The following is a 21,667-nucleotide window of genomic DNA, read 5'->3' as shown; positions in this document are numbered from 1 at the left end:
TGGCTTCAGTCTGACACACTCCCATCGACAAACAGTCGACTCTCCGTCCATCCACAACACCAGCAACACCACCCCGTCACCCATCAGCCCCTGTAAACCCTCCCCTCCACCATGTGGCCACTCTCTTAATGGAAATTGATGCTGATGTCAAGCATCTAATTTATGAGTCATACGAGGGGATGATGGGGGAACAACTGTGAGCTGTAATTGCTCAACACGACTCCAATTCAACGGCTGTCACTACATCTGCAGGATTATGTCACTGTTTGACTCTGAGTGAGTGTGTGTGTGTGGTCGGTGTGTGTGTGTGTGTGTGTGTGTGTGTGTGTGTGTGTGTGTGTGTGTGTGTGTGTGTGTGTGTGTGTGTTACATATGTGATGTTAGCTGGAAAATTATGATGCTTTGCTGGAAGCATCAGAAAAAGCAGCTTGTGTATTTTTGTGTTGTGGAAAAACAAATAATCAAGGACCCAGAATATCCACGCAGGCACTACTGGAAACTGCAACGACATGTAATGTGGAAAAAATCGTGATGTACGATTTGAACTCATGCTGCTGTTGTTGGCGATTATGTTTATGAATTTCTCGTATTATTTGCCGCTACTGAATTATTGATAATGCTTTTAATGTAATACTTTCTCGCCATCACATTAGACAGGGAGTTGATACTAACGCTGCTACAGTGACTAAGCTGCAAACTTTAAAGTTAGAACGTGTGAAATGTGATTATTAGTGGCATGAAATTAGCAAATATGCAGCTTTATCTGATGCCTCTGGCTCCTTTCTAGGTCAACACCACATTTCAGGAAGCAGCTGCTATCTGATAAAGAGCAGAAAGCTTCATAGCACATAAGATTTCTCAGAATTGTGATAATGTGCATGTGTGTTTTCATTCACATGCTTTGTCCCTTTGGTAGTCATACCGCCTCCCCGCCATCTTAAGCTAACAGAAGGGGAAGTTACAAACCCCGGGGATATAAGACTGTCTAATGAAGCCTCAGTCAGCTGACTAACATTTAGCCCTGGCGCTGGACAGTTCACACTCGTGCACAAAGAGCACACACACGCGCGTGCACTCCCGAAACTTCTGTACAAAATGCCAACTGCCTGGAGACTGCGCTTGGTTTTGAATCAACTCGACGTGGCTAAAAATGTGTGAGAGAAAAGAGCTGCTCAAGCTTTTACTTTGTCACGTCCTTAATACGGTGATACACAAATAGCCTGTTAAACACACACCAAATAAGAGAGGAAGAGCTGGAGGGGGGAGCGAGGCAGTGAAATGCCTCGAAAAGAGCCAAAAGCAGCTCGAGGAAGTTTTTAACTGGATTTAATACTGATGCCTCTATATGACAAAAGCAAATGAGACCATCTGTGAGAAGATTGGCTATTTCTATATAGTTATTCTTAATGCCTGTCGTCACATTGGATTCCCTGCAAAATCAAACAAAACGATTTACGGCAGGCAGACAAGAGGAGCCTGTGTTCACAAGAAAGGAGGAGGAGGAGAGTTTTCCTTATAGAGTTTTATTTTTGATGTTGTATTTGGTGGTTGTCGCTGATACCGTGGCAGGATCAGCAAAGAGAAAAAGAAAATGATTCACCGAGGAAACAAATAAAGCTAAAACAGAAAGAGCATGGGCGTAAATGTGACTCAACTATGGTTCGATGGATGGAGAGAGCTGCAGGATCTGGAAGGGTTCAAAACTAAGTCTGAATTCTCCTTTTCTTTTTCTTCTCTTATTTATGAAATACGTTGTGAGATGTGGTTATCATATATTCATTTAAGTTGGTGGCTAAAACAAAGCTAGTTAGGGTTGTAACACAGTTAATAGGCCAATTGCAACACTTAATGCCGAGCTATATATTGCTGCAACGTTTTTATGAAGATATAACAGAGGGAGTATTGATAACTTAAGCGTTTTAAAAAAAATTGCACATGCTAACCCGATCAATATCTTTACCACAGCAGGCGGTGGTGCTCAGACCACGATTGTCCACAGGGGCTGCCAGAATCAACAAAAAAAATAAATAAAGGTTCATTGTAGTTGCTTTAATACAGAAACTGAGACATCTTCATAATGCGGATGAAAGACTGCAGGATAGGATGACCAATTAATGTTCATGTGATTCATCAGGTCTGCTTGTTGCTTTCATTTTCCCTTTATTGATCCACTTTGCAGGACATCAGCCACCATCTCCTTTCCTGTAAATCTCAGCATTTAGACAAAACTCAACAGGTTACGCAACAATGACTGGCTGGTGGAAAGAAAAAGAATAAAGTATGTTTCATTTCATCCACTGAAAGATGAAATAAATCAAAAACAGCTGGATTAGTACAGTACACCTTTTTCCTTGGCTAACGTTGGTAGCAGTGAGAGATGAGTGCTGTGACAAGTTATAATACCTCTGAGGAATAATTATTGGACACTGATTCAAGTAACGTCTCTGAGAACAGGCTGCGGTAATCAAGCATACAATATGATGGAAGATAAACAAGTGAAGATCCAGACTGTTTGGTTAATATGGCCCAGGGTCAGTGTGTATAAAATACTGTACAATATTATTGCTGGTGGTGTGATGGATGCTGAGGAGCACTGCTTTGATGAAACCAGCGTACTGTACCTTTTTAAAAAGAAGCCCGGTGAGCAACAACAGCCTAAAGGTCATTGGCTTTAAGATTTGTATCATTATTGTTTTGCAAGGTTGCAACCTTCTTAAAACACGGCTGCTTTTCAACATCACAAAAGCAGCTTGTCATAGATTCGATCAGTCCGTTTCTTTGGGTCCACACAGTGAGGTGTGTGTGAGGGCAAAAACAGGCTGGGAACCCCCTAACACACCATCCATTCTTAGTTAAGCAGTCCAACAGCTGTTTGTGTCCTTATTTCGTTCCCATGTTCAAGGCAAATATCAGAAATCCATACAGTGTGTGTGCTATTGGAAAAAGGACACAGGGAGGTGATCTTCTTCTATGTATCTACACAGAAGGGATTCATCTTCTTCTCCTCAGGGGATGTGTGGTCGATGTGAGGCCTGTATCTGCTTGTGAGTTTCTGTGGCTTTGATCATCTTTGGCCTCTTTCTCGCTCTTCTCTCACAAAAAGACTTAACAACAAAGAGCAGTGCCTCGCTGTACGCATGCTCGCTCCCATAATGTCATGTTAGGACCATAAGAATTTGATTAAGATACAAAGAGCAAGACCAAGTCTGTTGTAAACAGAAAACAATATGTCCTGAGTTGCTGTTGGCCAGGTAAACCTTTGTGAACAGTGATAGGGCTCAACACACTTTTAATGCGACCGTTTCAGGTCAGGTGTTCCTTTCAAAATAAAGCTATATCTTAATAGAGAACAGCATCCATATCGATTCCCAAGAAAGAGCATCGTGACTGACAGGTGGCTTCATTGCACATTTCGAAATAAAAGATCATTCTGGTTATTATAACTCAGGATGTGTTTTTGGTAATAATGAATCAATGTAATGTACCAAAAATGTAAGTAATAATGTTTAATGTAAGTAATGTGGGTCAATGTTGAACCAGGAATTCGATCCAACGTTCTGGTTAAGTTTATACACATGTGCTTGTTTGGCTTGACTGGGTTTGACTTGGCACGTCGGCCCATTGGGCAGGGATTTGCATTGCCATTACAACAAGGCTACTTGCTTGATGATGCGCTCGTCTTGAGAAGTGGTTAAAGGAGCAGTTGTGAATACTCTCGAAGAGAAGCTGCTATCAAAGCTCAGCTAATTCAGTTAGAAGCCCAAAAATTGCTTTGGCCTGACTCCAGAGATGCTCCTTCTGAGAAAGTCCATCTCAGGTGCAGCACGGTTCAACGCAGCGCAGTAAAACTGGTAATGGAAACGCAAATCAGCGTAGCATAGTTTGACTCAGTCAAAAGTGTGACATGTGTCCTCTCTCAGTTGCACCAGGAACCTTTTATCCATGTCTAACCACAGTCTCGCTCCCCTTGTTTCTGGTCTGTCTCTGTATCAAATGCCCAATAAAGGAAGACATGGCAGAAAAGTCCTGTTAAAACTCTGGAGGTTTGGAGCAAGAAATGTCAGCACATTCTCAAGTTCCTCTATTAAAAATACGATCTCCTATTAAACTGGATGAAGGCCAAAACCATGAAAATGTGACCCAATTTGTTGTAAACCAGAATTATCTATTTAGTCAACTGAAACAAAAAAAATCTCCGGTCCTCTGTACACAACAGATGTGGAGCAGAGGATGATGGGACACATGTAGGATGAAGAGGCAAGAGGTGGAAGTAAGGATGGGAGCAGGTGGCGGACGAGGGCTAAAGTGCATAATTATAATTTCCCAGTGAGCGTGTGGTGTGAGGCGGACGTGTGACTTCATGTGTTAAAATGTTGTTAGAGCGCTGTTTTCTGGGGAGGGGTGGGGGGACTCAAAGTTCATGTCTGGGTCATGTTGAGATTAAAGTTCAGGTTTCTGATCTCAGTTATGGTCCATGTCATCAACGATGGGGGTGTTGTAACTCTGGAAGAGAGGCTGCATGAAGAGGCCCAGCGTCCCGACCACGCACACAAACACAAAGATCCACAGGAAGAGACGGTCGATGACCATGGCCACGTACTTCCAGTCTTCAATGATCTGCAGAGACGATAGATATTAAATATTAGTGACGTGGCTTTTGCCAGTATATCTTCCCCACTAATGTGCAACAATTTAGTGTAATTACTGAAGAAACTAGAGCACTAGAGGAAAACTCCGGATCACCAGGGTCATTAGATACATCATCTGGGAGCCACGAATGTCTGCAGCAAAATTTGAGCCAATCCATCATGTAAATGTTGAGGAAGTTCACTGCAAGGTAAAAAGTTTGACCTGCTTGTGATGATAGATGGGAAGTCAGTGATCAATAAAGTCATGAGGATTCATCCATTTGGGAACCATGAATAGCTGCAAAAATCTCTAAAGACTAAAAGCAACCTATGTCAGGATGTAATTGTATGGCAAGAACAAAACGGGTGAAGAAAAAGTCTCCAAAGCATGCTGCACTCATGACACATGCAGATACACCTACCCCTTCATCATCGTCCTCGCTCTTCATCTTGTCGGCGATGTAGCGCACTCCATCCACCGCATCCTCCACGTCAATGTTGCACTTTAGCGTCATCCTCTTTCTGAAATCTGTGTTCTCTGACAAGTCGCTGATCTTCCAGCCGTAGCGTTTGGCCGAATCCTCGTTCACATAGAAGGACGAAGAGGAATCTGCCATTCCCGAAGGACTTCCAGTCCCTCCGTCCACTCCACGCAGCTTCTGGTCGGAGAACGATCGCTGCTGGTGTTTTTTCCGGAACTTCTCACGGATGTTGGAGCTACCGGGTCTCCGCATGAAGAGGTAAGAGGGGAGCCGGTACAGGAAGACACGTTTGACCCAAGGAGGCATGGTGTGTGTGCTGGGGGATCGATGGTGCACGTTGAGCACGCAAACGCTTGTGACAATGGAGAAGGTGACCAGCACCATTGTAAACATCAGGTACTTCCCAATCAGAGGCACTGCTAAAGACGTTGGTGGCACAATCTTTGAGATAAGGAGTAAAAACACAGTCAGGGCCAAGAGGACAGAGATACAGAGAGTCATCTTCTCGCCACAGTCTGACGGGAGGTAGAACACCAGAATAGCCAGCGACGTGATCAGGATGCAGGGAATGATCAGGTTGATGGTGTAGAACAGAGGTTTTCTCTTGATAATAAAGTCATAGGTAATATCCAGGTACCTGATGTCATTAGGGTCTTCGTTCTTGCGTCCAGGTAGTGAAACAATGTCCCACTCACCGCTGGGTTTGAAGTCGTCACGTGAGGCAAAATCACTAAGAAGCATGAGATCAATCTCAGTGTGGTCGTAGGTCCAGGAGCGAAACTTGAGGGTGCAGTTCTGCTGGTCAAAAGGGAAATCACGGACTTCGATTTTGCAGGCCGACTTGTAGATGGCTGGTGGGAGCCAGTTCACCTCGCCGTTATTGGAGACCACAGCATTGGAGTAGAAGGAGACTTCATAGGTGCCGTCAGCACTGAGAGGAGGAAAAGACACGACAAAGAAAAGTCAAAGCATTCAAAGAGAAACTGATTACAGGAAGTATCTTGGCAAACCATATTCAAAGATTATGTCCATTCATTCATTTCTTAACCATCTCCACACATAATACCACAAATGCATAAACTTGTAGGAGAAGGGTGAGGAGGTTGAAGTAGCACTTCTTGTTCTGGCATGGGTCCGAGCATCTGACAAAGATTCCCACTGGACACCTCCCTGTAAAGGTATTCAGTACTGCTTTTGGGCTCGTGACACCTAACAATAAAGTGTTTATTTGGGGTTTCTTGTAACCAAAGACAAACAGTTGGGTCAGAAAGTCTGAGATCACCATTTTTGCATCTTCCTTTTTCGAATGTAATTATTTTCAGTTGCAGTTTGGTTAGTTTTAGGGCCTTTGACCACATAATGTTTTTTCCGAGCACCATCATTTTTATCCACTTGTTCCCAGTGAGGATCGAACATACCATAACAGAGACAGGAAAGCCCATTTGTGGGAGCAGACTCTGTAACCACAGCGTTAGCTAATGTCAATTAACGTGCAACCAGATGGTCCCAAGTGCTCTGCCAGTGCTATTCTGCTTGAAAGAAACACTACATGGACATGGTTCATGTCTTTTGCGCACCAAAACTACTTGGTTAGGTTACAATGACCCAACCGTGGATAGCCATGTTGGCTTTTCCATCCTGGGTAGTGTGGAGCTGACTTGGGTCAAACAGTGGGGGGACAAAAAATAAAGTTAATGTTTGACATCCTGTCGTGAGGTAACTGCATGCTCCAAATGAAGCTTGGCCTAAGTTCAGTCAAGAAGACTATCTCTATGTCCTCATCATTGATTTTTCACCAGCTTCCTTCATAATCAAATGACTATGGCAGTTTGCTCTTTCACTTTAACCAACCAGATTATTCCACAAACTTCTGAGGCCAATCATAATGTTGCTGCCAAACTTTAAATCCCTTTTTTCTCTCTGCTGCTGTCAGTTGTCATTTCAGTGCAAACTGTCATGGCCCTCCTCCCAATTCACCTCCAGCACCCGAGTCTGAGCTCACCAGAAGCCCATTCCTCTTCACATCCGTCCAGATCTTAGCCCTTCTCTTCATCCAGTCACCACCACCAGTGTCTAGACCACACATGCTTTCATTGCCCTCTTAAAATATAATGACATCATGATAGGGTCTAATCACCAAAGACTATTCGCATTTCTCATCCTTTCTCACAATTGCTTGTTCACTCGTATTAAGTCTCTCCAGGTTGAACTGAATTTGGGTAGTTATCTGGGTAGCTATATTGGTTGTGGTGGTGGGGATGGACGGGTCGGGGCTGTGAACAGTAGTTGGGACACCTCTGGTTTTACTCTACTGTAATTTACCGGCTCATAGCTGATAACAAGCGTTGCATAAACAGGGATTTTATTTCTCTTTTTTGGCAGCAAACACAACACACAGCCTTTCAGTACCTTGCTTCAGACGTTTGTGCCATAACACTTGAAAGTGGGGGGAAAAAAGTCTTGTTGTCCAATCTACTCTGGCGCCAGTGAACCCGGATGCAAAAAGCATTGTTGGCTATGGACGACTAGGTGCAAATAGCATCAGCCAAAAGTTTACTTGAGCAAATCAATCCACTGTGCTGATTGGTGGCGTGTTAAGAAAATGACTTTGTGACTTACCGTGTGTGACCTGTGCAACAGTTATGTGTGTTTCAAGTGAAAGGATGCGTTTATCATCTCGAGGGAGGAACCGCTTGGGACACATCCCAACAACATGGCAACAACTGCCCCACCCACCTCAAATCTGCTGAGACTGACTTTTTTCTTCATCTCACCAAGGCTGCAGGCGATGCATTATGGATAAGTGGCCTATCAATTATAAAGTAGGTCAGGAATCCAACCATCACACTCGGTCTCTAATGCTTTGGCTCTGCTGTGAATATGCAGACTAATTAAAAATGCAGAGGCCCCACCTGCTCACTGCGACCTCTGGTTCCTCAGACTTGGCCAGAGACCTCGACCTGGAGTCGTAAAGTAGTGCTGATCGTCTCCTATCATTTTGCCTCTTAAGCCATTATGCTCTTTATGTGGTCTTTAGCTGACCAGCAATCTGTGTTCATGAAAGTTTAATGTCTACCAGCCTTGTATAAACTGTGGAGTTACACTGCTGACCGGAGCTACACGTCCACACAGCTGTGAGCCTGTCAGACGATCTCAATCTCAGATTAAGAGCTCATTCTTGACCTTGAGTACAGTAGTTGAGAAATAATCACACCACCAGGTCTATTTAGTACATGTTCTGCAGCTTTTGACCACACCACGTGGTTTTCTCAGCTACACGATCTACCTGCTCAAGCATAACAACAGGGTGAGGTTACTTTCTTTCAGGTTTTTACTCTTTTTCTTACTTTTGAGGGGGAAAAAATCACACTGAGTTCTTCTTACCAATGAAAAATCATATACATAGACAATTAAATAGACTATTACTGATTTTGCTGCTACAGCCGTAGTTGGTCTGGACTGACCTAGCTTATGGTGGCTAATGTTAGCTATGGTTATCTAACTTTATGTACATTTTGTTGCATGACACAAAGTGAGTTAGCTGATGTTATGGCTCTTTTCCACAGATTGGAAGGCATGAGTAACTTCATTTAATTAAATTTTAAATATTTATATTAACACTTTTGGTAATGTTATAAATGTTGCATAGATTCCTCCTTTTTTTTGAGTTTTGTAGAATAACTTATCAAAGATATTCAACTTATGCTTAAAAGAAATTTCTCCCTTCTTCTTGACTGTACTGTTTCTCTCTTGATTTCTCTGTACTTTAGAGCTGTGTTTCAGCAAAAGATCATATTTTATGTACTTGTGATGTCTACCAAAATCTTTTAAAAAGCCAACGTTAACAGCAAAGAAGCAAGGTGATCAATTATATACCTCCAGTTTAAACCAACATTAGTCCAACCAGGGTTTAAAGTTGGAAAGAAAGTAAGAAAGTTAATATCCACCGATTAACATATAATTATCACCACACTAAATCTCAAACATGAAGGTTAGCCTGTGACAGTGATTTGATGTGAGACATCAGAGCAAGAATTCCTATATTAACTACATTTTAACAATTACATTTGAACTGTTAACGTTACAAGAAACTAGCAAATAGAAAAAAAGACCCAGGTGTTGACCTGCACGGGTGCCAGACGAGGTGAGGCCCGAAAGCCTTTGTGTCTGTCAGCTAACACTCCAGTGAGGATAATTTATCCTTCAATGACCAGAACACAGCATCAACACTCTCATGTATTTTATATTCTTGTACATTTTCCCTCTTAGCCATTTTGTGCACGTCAATATTTTGTGCACTCCCTCTCGTTCAGTCATCAAAGGTGCGCCCTAATACACTTTTGATGGCCTACCTGCAAATTTTTAATATGTCCCTGTGTGTCTCTCTCTCTCTCTCTCTGTAAAATCTGTAATCTCTCATCCCTTAAAAGATCATTCATCCCCATGAGACTGTCTGTGGCGACTGTAGTCAGTCTAGACAGTGTTAACAAAACATTTTGTTTATGTTCATTATCCTAAAAGAGGCGAAAAGTGGGACACAAAGGACAGATAAGAGGATTGAAGGAGTAAGAGGATATAAGGAGATATTTTTTAAAAATGGGGCTTTTGAATAAATGTGCTCATTGTTAGTGTTTTACAGACACACACACACGTATACGCCCACGCACACACACACACACACACACACACACACACACACACACTCTTCTGTCTATCACAGAGCAGACGTACTTGTTGTAGAGGACGATGTCTGGCAGCCAGATGTGTTGTGACGGGAGTCGGATTTTCTTGATTCCCTCGTACTCCTCAGGGTCCCACATTAATCTGTAGTCGTTCCACACCTGATGGAGAAGTGCACACACACACACACACACACACACACACACACAAGCAAATAAATTAATTCAAAAGCCATTCAACAAGAAACATACATAAACATATGAGTTTATGCATACCAACACACACACTGGTGCAGTCAGACCACATCTAGCAAAAAATGCATTTTAAACAGCAGCAGACTGACATATTTGTCCTGGATGGAACGAGCTGACCTCACCAGTGAACCGGCTGAAAGTCCCTGCACATTTTCCTCAAACTGCTGCAAACCCAGATATGTGATGGTGTGTCTGCGTGCGTGTGTTTGTGTGCGTGTACTAACGACTAACATGAGTCAGACACTTGTTGTGCCGCTAAGAGGAAGAGCTTGGTCGCAGCATGACCCCATGCACGCAAACACACGCTCACAGAGAGACGAGAACAAGAGGACGAGTGGGGACACAAACCTGACTGAGCCAACAGTTGGTGGTCATGATCTGCTCCCGCTCGTTCTGAAACAGAGACAGGAACGAGGTTTGTGGATGGCTGACAGTATGACTGAAGTTCTCCTTGTAGAAATCATCCCACCACCATCTGTATTCTTGAATAACAGGATTAATCTATGGTAAAGTGTGTGTGTGTGTGTGTGTGTGTGTGTGTGTGTGTGTGTGTGTGTGTGTGTGTGTGTGTGTATGTGTGTGTGTGTGTGTGTGTGTGTGTGTGTGTGTGTTTCCTCACCACGTTGATCAGCTGAGCCAGAGACACCTGGATGTAAATGGTGACCTGCTGGCTGTTGTTGACAGCTGGTCTGATCAGCTTGTTGTAGCGCTCCGGTGACAACAGGTGACTCACCAGCCGCTCCTCCACCTCCGCGCACAAGGCAGCTGCACACACAGAAAAAAGTGAGTTGGACAGCAACTCTGCACAATCGATCGGGACCTGTTTTATTAACTATCGTGTTAACGTTTGCAGTCATGGTTTCAGTTTTCCCCGACTCCTGGGATGGTAATGTTGGTCCGTTGGTGCAACACAGGCGTGAACAACACTGCACCATGAGAGGCGTCGGTCTGCAGGTTGAAATGAAAACATGCCTGTTGCTTCTGAATTGTCGTCTCACTTTGCATAGATGTTACATAGTGTGTTTTGGGGCCCATTACAAACACATTAAAAGGCGTAGGTGTTGGGAATTTCTGCCAGCTATGATAACTCCCACTTGGTGAAAAGAACTACTTTAGCACTAATCGAAGCCAGTACCAACATTGGTTATTCTTATTATTAATACGATAGCTACTTAAAAAGTAGAGTAACTAAACTCTAGAAGTATTGGTTTGGGTGTTTTGGTTTGTTGACTTCCTGTTTTATTTATTTCCTTGTGTGTCGAGTTTCACTTTCTACTTCCTCCCTTTGTCTGCGTACCCTTTTTGCTCCTCACCTTCATTTCATTAGTTAATCACTTCCTGTGTATTTAAGCCTGAGTTTTGCAAGGTGCCAACCTGCACATCAGGAGCAAAAGTGCATTCACAAGTGCAGTCAGAGTGGCTGTTCATAAGTCTTGATTTTGATGCAACCTTGAATTCAACTTTCCAGCTCAACAGCCTGATGCGATGAATCATATCTGAAAGGAATAGTTGTGATTTGCTCCGTTGAGTGAGAGTGAACAGGTTGAAGTGGCTCTGATGTCAAAATAAACTGCATGATGACATAGTGGGCGCCCGACAGATGGATGAGGACTGAAACAAAAATGAATAGAAATGAAAGTTATATGTAATTAGGCAGTTCTTTCACTGCTACTACTACAAGCCTGACTTTATCATTTGTGTTCTTGGTCAGCTCCCTGATCTTTGCCGACATACTCTCGATCATCAGTATGGTTGAACACGTTCAAAATGATGCACGATAACAGAAACAAACAAACACGCGTACGTGCCAGCAGCAGCAGCTGTTGAAGCGATGCATAAATCTCGTGCTGTGAGGTCTCGGCAATTAGGTGCTGCAGCGACGTAGCATGTCCACAGATGTAATGAGTGTGTAATGAGAGTAACAATGCATGCAATCTGCAGTCAGCCCATATGACAATAATGAGTCACATTTGAACATCACACACATACACACACAGCCACTGAGCCACCGCAGGGCTGATTTAACCCTCATAATCAACAAAGCGCATCGTCCGACTGGGTCACAGAGCTTCGGTGATAGTGGGCGGTTTCAAACACCGTCGCTGCCAAACTCTCATACATTTTAAACTTGTGAAAAGAAGTGAAGTCTCTCTTGTGTTGGCTTGTTAAAAAAAACTCAACTCGACTTTAACAACGGCTCTGATTTCTGGCTTTTTTTATCTGCCGTCCTTCCGGTGAAAATCCACAAATATGAAGATGGTTTTGAAGATTTATGCTACCTAGCTGTCTGGCTTAACTTTCATGTGCAATCTTAAATAACCTGCTTTTCCTCTGTGCTACAAGCAATTAGGCACTCAGTGTCACATGCGCTTACATTTACAAGCCTTTTCTCTCTTGCTGTGTCTTGTACCTGCTCTTTCCTTTTCTTTTATTTGTTTTTTGGTCCCTTGTTTTCCAGAAGGCTTACGTGACCACCTTGTTTGTGCTTCAGGACAGGACACTATAAACTGGAGGGTGACAAGAGAGGTAGGAGACAGAGGTGGATTACAGAGGTCGAAGCTGTGTATAAAAGGGCTGCATGAGATTGGAAAGAAACTGACATTGTGATATCTTTCTTTACCAGGATATATTTTGCAATATGAAAAAAGTGTGAAAGACTTCAATCCACTTGGTAAGCAGTCAGCTTTGCTCACAGCCACAAAAGAAAAAACAAAAACTCAAAGTTCTGCTCTGGGTTTTAACACAAATCTCCACAAAATCAACTTGACTGAAGCTTCTGTCACACTACACGACTTTCAAACTCAGACAGCCAACTCAGACTGGGAGACACACATCCACCAGATTACTTCTCCTCCTGACACAGCAACACAGACTCCTGAGACAAACCCACCACGAGCTGACTCGAATGACACGGACATACCCGCGACGATCTGATGCCAAAAGTATAAAGCTGCCGTATCTCTTCTCCACCAACCAAAAACAAATGACCTTACATGACATGGCACGTCCAGCAATGTCAGTGTTGAAATGAAATATTGTGTGGTCCAGTGTATATCTCAACCACAAACTCTCTACAGTAAACTCTGATCTAATCTCCAAAAACCATGTTACATAAAGTATGATAATTAAGCTCAATCTTTATGTCGTAATTAGTTATCTTGGGAATATGAACAACTAAGAGTAACTAAACTCCAGAAGTTTCCTGTCATTATATTTCCTGCCATTCTCTCCTTGTCCAGCAGTAGTCCCCAGTTTGTCCAAACAGTTTTAGTCTCCTGACTACCAAACCTACCTGTACACCTGCTCCCAGTTTCATCAGGTCCCCAGTATTTACTGTATACCTGTTGTCTGGAGCCTTCGTGTCAAAGTTATCCAGTCTTTTTGTCCTGTTGTGTTAACCTTTGTCTCCTCTTCTGGACTTTTTTCTGCCTGCCTATGTCCCTCTGGACTTCTTAACCTGTTCTAACTTCCCGTCTGCTACCAAACTTGGTTTGATCATAGAGCCAGTAAACTTTAATTTGCCTCTTTAGTCGTGCACTTGTGTCAGTCGCGAATAAGTAAATTTTATTTATATAGCTCAATATCACAAATCTTTTACAATCTATACAGCATTTCACTTCCTCTATCCTAAGATTTAAATAAAGAAAATCTCTGAAAAGGAACCTTTAAACGGGAAAACATCAATATCTCATTTAGTTAAGAAATAAAGATTTAGTTTCACCGCCGGATGATTCACTCAGTATATCTTTAAAAACGTCTGCGCTCCCGTTTTCATGGGATCTGCTGGAACACGAGCCTCACGCAGCCAGACTGCGTCTCACAGACTTGTAGCTCTGAGACCTACATCTGGGAACAACCATTCAAGATTCAGGAGACCGATGAGTCAGCAAGTCTCCAGTGAAAAAAAAACTTTCACTCCTCTGTTACGTAGCCGTCTCCAAGTGACGTCTGTTTTCAGTTGAGTCATCTGTGGCCTTGCAGGACATCAGCGAGCAGACAGGAATCTCCGGTCCGCCTTTGTCGGGACGAGGAAAATCCTCCATGAACCAACATAAAATAGAGCTGTATAAGTTTGTGTTCTTTTTAAATGTCTTTAATAAGCTGTAGGTTTAATTTGAGCTACAAAGAGCCCCATTTTTCATCACAGATAATGTGATATAGTCAAACGCTCATATTGAAAAAAGCTGTGCAAACACTTCTGAGCTGACGTCAGCAATATACTTGTGCCCAGACATCTCAAAACTGTGCACTTAGCAGCTTTGGACAACTATGAATGTTGTCTATTTTAGCAGTTTACTTGCACTAGTTTTCAGCTGTCATATTCAAGAGCGAAATATTCTCTGATACACGTCAGGATCAAGCTGAACAGAGGAGGCACTGAGCTTCGAAGGCAGGTGCAGAAAGCAGAGATATCTCCACACTCGGTCAGTCTGCATTAACCTCCAGGCAAAGAGGAGAGGGGAGAAGTGTCCAACGTCTGAGCAACTGTGACATGACACTAAACCTCGGGGGTAAACCTCTTCGGAGAGCTCTGCAACACAGAGCTCTGTCTGTCAGGATCAGAAGGGACAGGACACGAGGGAGGAGACGTGGGCACAGAAACACAACAAACAACAGAGAGGAGTGCGAGACCGAACAATCCCCAGATTAGTATAATCATCTGATAAAATGGAATAGGATCAAGCCGTGCTACGGTAATGATTCATGAGTGTTGCTTGATGGGATCACCGTCTGGCAACAATTCATCCTTTATGTGCAATAAAGGAGCAAACTGCTGCATGATTAAAACAACCGGTGTCCTCAGCGGACCACACTTTCTATAAATCCTGTCTTTCGGGCTCATTGTTTGCTTCTCGGCTTTATTCGTCACCGTGCTTTGGTTAATTAGATTAAAGCCTCGTTAAAAAAGCAAGACGGAGCAACGGCAAACAGATGAGGGACTGTAACATTTATAGAGCCGTCAGGATCCTGTTGAGCTGAATTTACAATCATTAACTGTGCTGCTGAAATATAACAAACATAAATAATGTAAAGAAGGTGCACTACTCAGACTTTGGCAACATTTTCCTAATGTATAATGTTTCCTAAATTGTAAAACTAATCCTGAAAATGTCCTCAGGGTTATCTCTCGCACAAAATGCTGGTATCGGTTGCAACATGCGAAACGTAGAATCCAGTGTTTTCGGAGCTTGACCCATACTCCGGACTAAGAATCAGCATATCTCAGCCTCTGCTGCATCGATTGTGCCGCCTAACCTCATGAAAGTGTAGTGCTAAATCATTGGAGCAGCCCTGTAATACGAGCACATGGCAGGTAATGTCGGTTGGTTTTATTTTACTTCGAGACTGTGGTCTTCTGTCTCCTCCTGAGCCCAGGCCGACACTTAAATGGGGACAGAGCGTTCGCTGTCTGGAACCCGAGGCTCTGAAATTAAGGCTGTCTGAGTCAGCATCTGTGCTAAAAACACACTTTTATTTTTTAAGCATATCCTGATTTTTATTTGAGTTGCCTGCTTATTTTTTTTTTTTTTTCAATTTCTTGTTTATTATTTTAATTTCCTATGTTGCACTTCTTGTTTTTTATTGTAAACCATTCTTTAATCATGCATCATCAAGTGCTTTGTACTGTGTATGTGCTCTCTACAATAAAGTTTATTAATATTTTATTATTAAGAAGAAGAATGTACAAAAAATACTTAAAGGAAGTAAAACTTGAAGATGTTGAAGTAAACATGTATGTAACGCTGTGATCCTTCCTTCTCACTGAAGTTACGCGGTGCAGAAACACCATTCATCCTATTACAAGACGCTGTACCATCACAATGATTTACTTTAAAGACATCTTTGTCTAAAGCCACCAAGTATTCTGCTTCTTAAGTGACCACTGCTTAATGTAGCTGAACAATGGTGACAAATGTTCAAAGTCGGTGTTACTTTTCTTGTGAAGTCCTTTTTTTACCTCCTGGGGCTCTCTATCTGCAGTTTTAACATCCTACTTGCTGTTAAACATTTTCCTTTTTTTCTTTACACTTTTCAGTACAAAGTCTTCATGAACCAGATGAACAATCAGTGACATCCAAAAGGCATTTTAGAGAGAAATTAAGTGGCTATTTAGAGGCGCAGTCCCGCAGTCCTGTGTGACCTTACCTTACCTTTACAGTTGCAAATGGCGAGAGACAAAAGATGTTTGTCAATTTATAAGTTAATTTTGTTCATCAAGAAGGTCCCAGTTTGTTGTAATATTCCATCCAGTTTTGTGTGAAACTGCTCAGTGGACTCCATTGTCTCGCACAACACATGTCACACCAACACCAACACGGCCCTCACCACCAAGTTTTTAGAGACGGTGAAAATCCCAACAAATCCGACCATACTGACAGCTGAAGTTATGTGAAAGGAGCGTTAGTCAGTTGTGTGAGCCAGGTAATATACAGGACCAGCTCTACAATGTTTAAGTTAGGGGGTTTGGTGAACGTTAAACAAGACAGTCTCACTTACTCGACTGTTGGGTGTGTAGTCTTTATAATTACGTACTTCCAGCAGAGGTGCGTAGTCAGGAGAGACAAACCAGGCAAATGTTTGGGGAACCCCAAAAAATTGGGGGGGGAGACGGCCCCTGATGGCCACTTGTATATGCACATTTGGCAATGACAATTATACAGCCCCTTTAACTCCCCATAAAGGCAAAGGTGAGGATTATCTGGAAAAAGCAGCAACTCTACCCCTGAGAAATGTTCCAAAATTCGGCAACTGCAGTGGTTTTTTTTCTGAAATAAGGTCCCATGATGGCCCACCGGAAGGGGCGTGACTTCGCCTCTCTATAGTCAAAAGACATTCACGTGTTTACTGTACACATGCACGAACAAAGGTTTAATTGAAGCATTAATTAAGTGGAATAGATCAAATGTATGTTTTGAATACACATCTTCATGGTGGTTTAATCTGCAGTGTGGTCTTGAGTGTCACAGCTTCAGCCTTCACGTTTCTCCGGCTGCTGAAATAGAAGATGTCGTATTGCCTTAAAAATGTAAAGGGGCTGGCATAAAAATAAACCCGGCACGAGAAACTACCAAACAGTGGAAGACAAATGGCTTCATGTGACCGGTGGAGAGGAGTGAACATGACAGAGAAACACAGTATGGGAAGCATAGAGTGATGTTAGGTATGGGGTTGGAAATGCTAAAACGGTAGATGAGGCTAAAATGAGATGTGTATGAGGTTGATGTAAGTAGAGACGGAGCATTAGGGAGTCTACCAGCAGGTCTCATCACACATGTATGCACACCCATACACACACATACGCACACTCCTGTCCGGCTCGCTGCACTCTCCACACCTCAATAATTCATCGCCGCTAAAATAAAAATGCCATCATCTCACAAGCGCACACTCGACCACAATCAAAGATTATTCTCCGAGTCCTTCGGATCGAAATCAACGCATCGCCTCCATCGCAGCACGCAGAACGATCGGAGAACACGTCAAAACCGTAACGCTCAGACACGCTGATGTGTTTGGGTGATGCAGACGGATGGACAGGCATCGGTCCAGTACAGACAGAAAAATCATCCAAAATTCTGCATCCTGTAGGTTCTTTTTTAGGATGGTGAATTATTCAATGCGTTGCCATCTGGGGTGGCCTTTCTGAGGCCAAAACAATTTAGGCTTCAGCTGTCTTTTCTGAGTACACTGCTGGCCGGATCGGTCATGTTATAAAAGACACCCATGTGCCAGTCATATGCAGCCGCAGCCACGTGGTCCGAGTTCCAGCGAGACGTCTCACATCGCAGAGATCTGTGGGTTTATTAGCATCTTGTGGGATTTCACTTAGTTGTTTGCCCTCAAACTCTCCATCATCGCACAAACCATCTATTCTTTTCCTACATTGACGTTTTGTCTGTCACCACCTCTCCCTCGCGTCTGTCTGTCCTCCTCTGCTCTTTTCTTCTCCACAGCGACAGGAACGTCTGCAAGAGAGACAATGGCGGCAGGGAAGGTGGCTCTCTGCTCCCTCGCATGTTTGCAACACTTTCTGCGAACTACGTCTCTCTCCGGCTCTGAAAATCACATTGATCGCTCTCTTCATCTGCCTCCGTCTCTCATTCAAAGAGCAAACGTCCAAACAAGTGTGCCAGCGCATGACTAATCGTTTACTATGAAGTGTTGACTCACTGAGTCACTCTTGACACGAACACAAACATCTGCAGTTATGAGAAAGCAGTTTTTGCATCAACAGCCTGCAAACAACCCCGGGACAAAACTTCGAGCTGTGTGTTCCTGCCTACCCACATGTAAAGCTTCACCCAGGGGCTGCGGAGAAGCAGACTCAGAGATGTGTGAGGGGGGAATCACACGCCATCCTCTCGCACTCGGACGCACAGCGCAAGCTTTTAATGAGCATCTAATCAGGGGTAGCTGTAGAACGTATTAGCACATTTGCAGCAGCGTTGCAGCTGATGCTGAGAGAGACAGGGAGGAGGGGAGACGGGGGGGGTGCGTGACGAGGAGCTCAATGTGTCAGATAAGTTAGAGTGTAAGAGAAAGAGTGGGAAAACAGAGAGACAGAGAGAAAATACATCCCAGCGAAGTGGCTGTCTGGATTTAGTCATTTTACTGAAGCGGTCAGGGTGAAGTTTGGTAGGAGCGACAGAGCCACCGTCATGCAATGCCTCAGCTGCAGACGGAGCACAGGTTACGTGAAAGAGTCACGGGAAAGAGACCAAATTGGTTTGATCTGTTAGACGAAAAAAAAAGGATTGAGGAGGCCAAGAATAGGGGAAGTCTGAGAGAAATGACTCAGTTGAAAGAATCTGGAGCTGATGGGGCTGCAGCACCCCTTAAGACGAGGCATAACGTGTGCCGACATTACAAAAAGGTCCAAATAATTAAGAATTTGTCAGAAACAGCCGTTCACAAAGTTCATAAAGTTTCTCTTAACTCAATAACTAATTTTTTTAAGGGAGTCTGGGGAATGTCTCTCCTTCATCTCCTTGCTGTTTTGAACTGTAAAAGGTTGGTGTTCAAGTTCAAATTAATACAAGAAACATGAATGTCGCGCACCATCTACCATGACGTCATGACCCCCGACTGTGACTGACTACTCGCAACCCTGCTTTATGGGGTTCATAGAGATGAGGATGTGAGATTTAGCTGCATATTTAAGGTTCTTTAAATCTGAGGAAGGGGCTGAAGAAGGGAGAGTTGGGAGGTCGTGAGGGCAAGCAGGGAGAGGCAGAGCAACAAGTAAACACTGACCTTCTTCTGCATAATGAACATCATGATTGTACTGTTTTAGCGACACATGAAGGACACATCGAGGTGTATTTCTGTACACAAACTACCCACTTTGTTTTCAGATCCTCTTTTGCATAGCTTGCACACAATACCCCCAAGAACGAGACTTTCTTTCAAACGATTTAGCCCCGAGATACATATTTCTACCATCTGCATGCCTTTAATCCAATGACACATGTTTAGTTAATGGCACTGGGGGTGAATCTGTCCATCTCAGTGCGCTTGGTGTATATAAGGAAGCAGAGACAAGGGGTTCTTGTGTGTTTGCCCTGTTGAGCACTGCAGCAGATCGAGCACTGACACGTTGAGATCCCGTTTCAACACTTATGACATCCCCTGCATGGGATTCAGGACCACAGACAGCTCCTCTTAAGTTCCTTCCTTTGATAAAACACAACTTTTACTTTCCATTATCTGATAGAAGTGCCCTGAATAAAGGTTGCCTGTAAATAAAGAGCCCATTTAGAGCCCTGTTATCATCGTCAGAGGGCCTTGGCACACACTGCAGGCCATTGGGCACAGCGAGAGCCACAGAATCCCATCATCAGGTAGATTTAAACACCAATGTCTGTGTGCAATCCAACTGCTTAATGAATCATGAGAGCACCATGGTGCCAAATGATTTAAATTACAGGCTGGGACTGCGGGGAAATGCGTGCAAAAAGGCAACCAGCGCACAGCTTCTCATCTCACACCCACGATGCTGCGCACAGAAAGCAATTTTAATAAACTTAGCGGGTTTCCTGTGTAAAGACGTGCAAGTTGGTTAATTGAAGCTCGCTGATAAATCACGTGCCAAAGTGCCTGACGCACGGAAATGGCACTATTTTCCCCACCGGTACGCTTTCCGGTATCACGTGTTGTTTGTAAAGTGCATTTAAACAAATATTTTAACACTTTTGTGAGCTTTTTATGATTTAAAATGAGATTTATCAAACAAAATGAAAGACTTATATGAGCTGTAACGCTAATTGGCACGCACAGACACCAGAGAGAGCACGATCTGACACTGAACAGCCCCAGACTGAGCGATTAAAGCTCCGTACGCAAGGTAAAAGTCCCCCTGTCCCGCTCCAGGAGGATTTAAAAGGATTACTCACTTGCCACGGTGAGAACCAGGAGAGCCAACGCTGCTTTCACCGGGGCTGCCATCGCTTCCTCCCCTCCAGTGCGACAGACACACGGAAACCTGTTCCTCTGCGTGGGGTTTTGTTTCCTCTCTCCCTGCCCTCGATGTGAAGTAAGTAAAGAGTGAAAGAAAAGAAGAACACAGGCTCGATTACAGCGGTTTCATTGCAGGGGATTCCTTGCAGAGGAGCGCTGGCTGCAGCCCGACGGAGACGAGGAGGAGGCTGGATGCTTTCTGCCAGAGCGCACCGACTCCAGCGCTGCTCCTGGAGCTGTGATTGCGCGCAGCGGAGAGCGGCTGCAGAGAGAACAGAGTCCCCCTCAATTCTTCTTGAGCGATTCAAAAAAACAGCGTTTTCCACGGGAAAATGGGTCAGGAGCTAGTGGGGACACGCCAATCCTGTTATCGGCGACGCGGCCATTCTTCAGATAAAAGATTTAAGCGCCCCGGTCTTCACATCGCCCTGCCCGCCCTGTGCGCTCCCCCGCCGGGCGTCAGTTTCACTCTCTGGCGTCTTGATCGACACAGTTTGACATGACATCAAACAGGAAGCGATAACAGTCAGGAAACCCCCCCTCGGGAAGACGTTTGATACCCAGCAGCCACTTAAACCTTATCCTCTCCAATCAAATTTAAGTTAATTAAAACACACTTTTATTAGGCTCCTTTGGTGGAAACTATCAAAAGAAAACTATATCTCTTTAAATCCTGCAGCTGATAAGAAAATAAAAATCATTAAGACTGAGGTTGAGTGGAAGATGCTCTTGGTCCATGGTCCATAAAGGCCTTGTTATCTGCATTGAGCACATTGAGGATCAGTTGTTTGTTCCCTCACTGATGCTGGGAAGGGTGAGGGTGTGGAGGTCATGACGTTTCCAACAAGAAGAAGCATGAAAACCTTTAGGTCTCGGCTTCTCGCCATTTAGAATAAAAATAACCCAGCGAATGTGATATTTTATTTATCCCTTCGGGGTAATTGTCCACTCTGATTCCCCCTCCATCATGACTGCAGGAAGGTCAAACACAGGACAACAATGGAGCTTTCTGAAGGACACACGAGAGGAGGCGGTTCTGTAGTGAAGAGCGGAGCCCACCAGGAGCCAAAAACCATCGAATCCGTTGTTTAAATTCATCACAACACAAAGACAGGCGATAAAACAGGAGCTGATAATCAAACCTGCGACCTGTCAGGTTACACAG

At 43.7% G+C, this 21,667-nt stretch overlaps 1 protein-coding gene across 1 annotated transcript; it reads right to left on the bottom strand.

The window, feature by feature from the left end:
* Nucleotides 1-2,164: 2,164 nt before the first annotated feature.
* LOC311257155 (neuronal acetylcholine receptor subunit beta-2-like) lies at nucleotides 2,165-20,808 on the bottom strand. The gene is made up of 6 exons (XM_084352625.1): nucleotides 20,439-20,808; nucleotides 10,664-10,809; nucleotides 10,393-10,437; nucleotides 9,842-9,951; nucleotides 5,051-6,041; nucleotides 2,165-4,617 (listed from the first exon to the last, which is right to left on the bottom strand). Exons 1-6 carry the CDS (start codon nucleotides 20,488-20,490, stop codon nucleotides 4,462-4,464), a joined length of 1,500 nt encoding a protein of 499 aa, XP_084208751.1. The 5' UTR covers nucleotides 20,491-20,808; the 3' UTR covers nucleotides 2,165-4,461.
* Nucleotides 20,809-21,667: the final 859 nt, after the last annotated feature.

This window comes from Pagrus pagrus (genome assembly GCF_965226575.1).
Source record: "Pagrus pagrus genome assembly, chromosome: 5".
Classification (NCBI taxonomy): Eukaryota; Metazoa; Chordata; class Actinopteri; order Spariformes; family Sparidae; genus Pagrus; species Pagrus pagrus.
This window is presented reverse-complemented; position numbering and strand designations above follow the sequence as displayed.

What these genes read in the sequence shown, in the direction of transcription:
- LOC311257155 (XM_084352625.1), bottom strand. Translation starts at nt 20,490, where the DNA reads ATGGCAGCCCCGGTGAAAGCAGCGTTGGCTCTCCTGGTTCTCACCGTG. An exon ending in TGGCTCAGCTGATCAACGTG is followed by an intron (nt 10,438 to 10,663) that starts GTGAGGAAACAC and finishes TCTCTGTTTCAG; the next exon opens with AACGAGCGGGAGCAGATCAT. An exon ending in GACATCGTCCTCTACAACAA is followed by an intron (nt 6,042 to 9,841) that starts GTACGTCTGCTC and finishes TCCTCCTCTCAG; the next exon opens with TGCTGACGGCACCTATGAAG.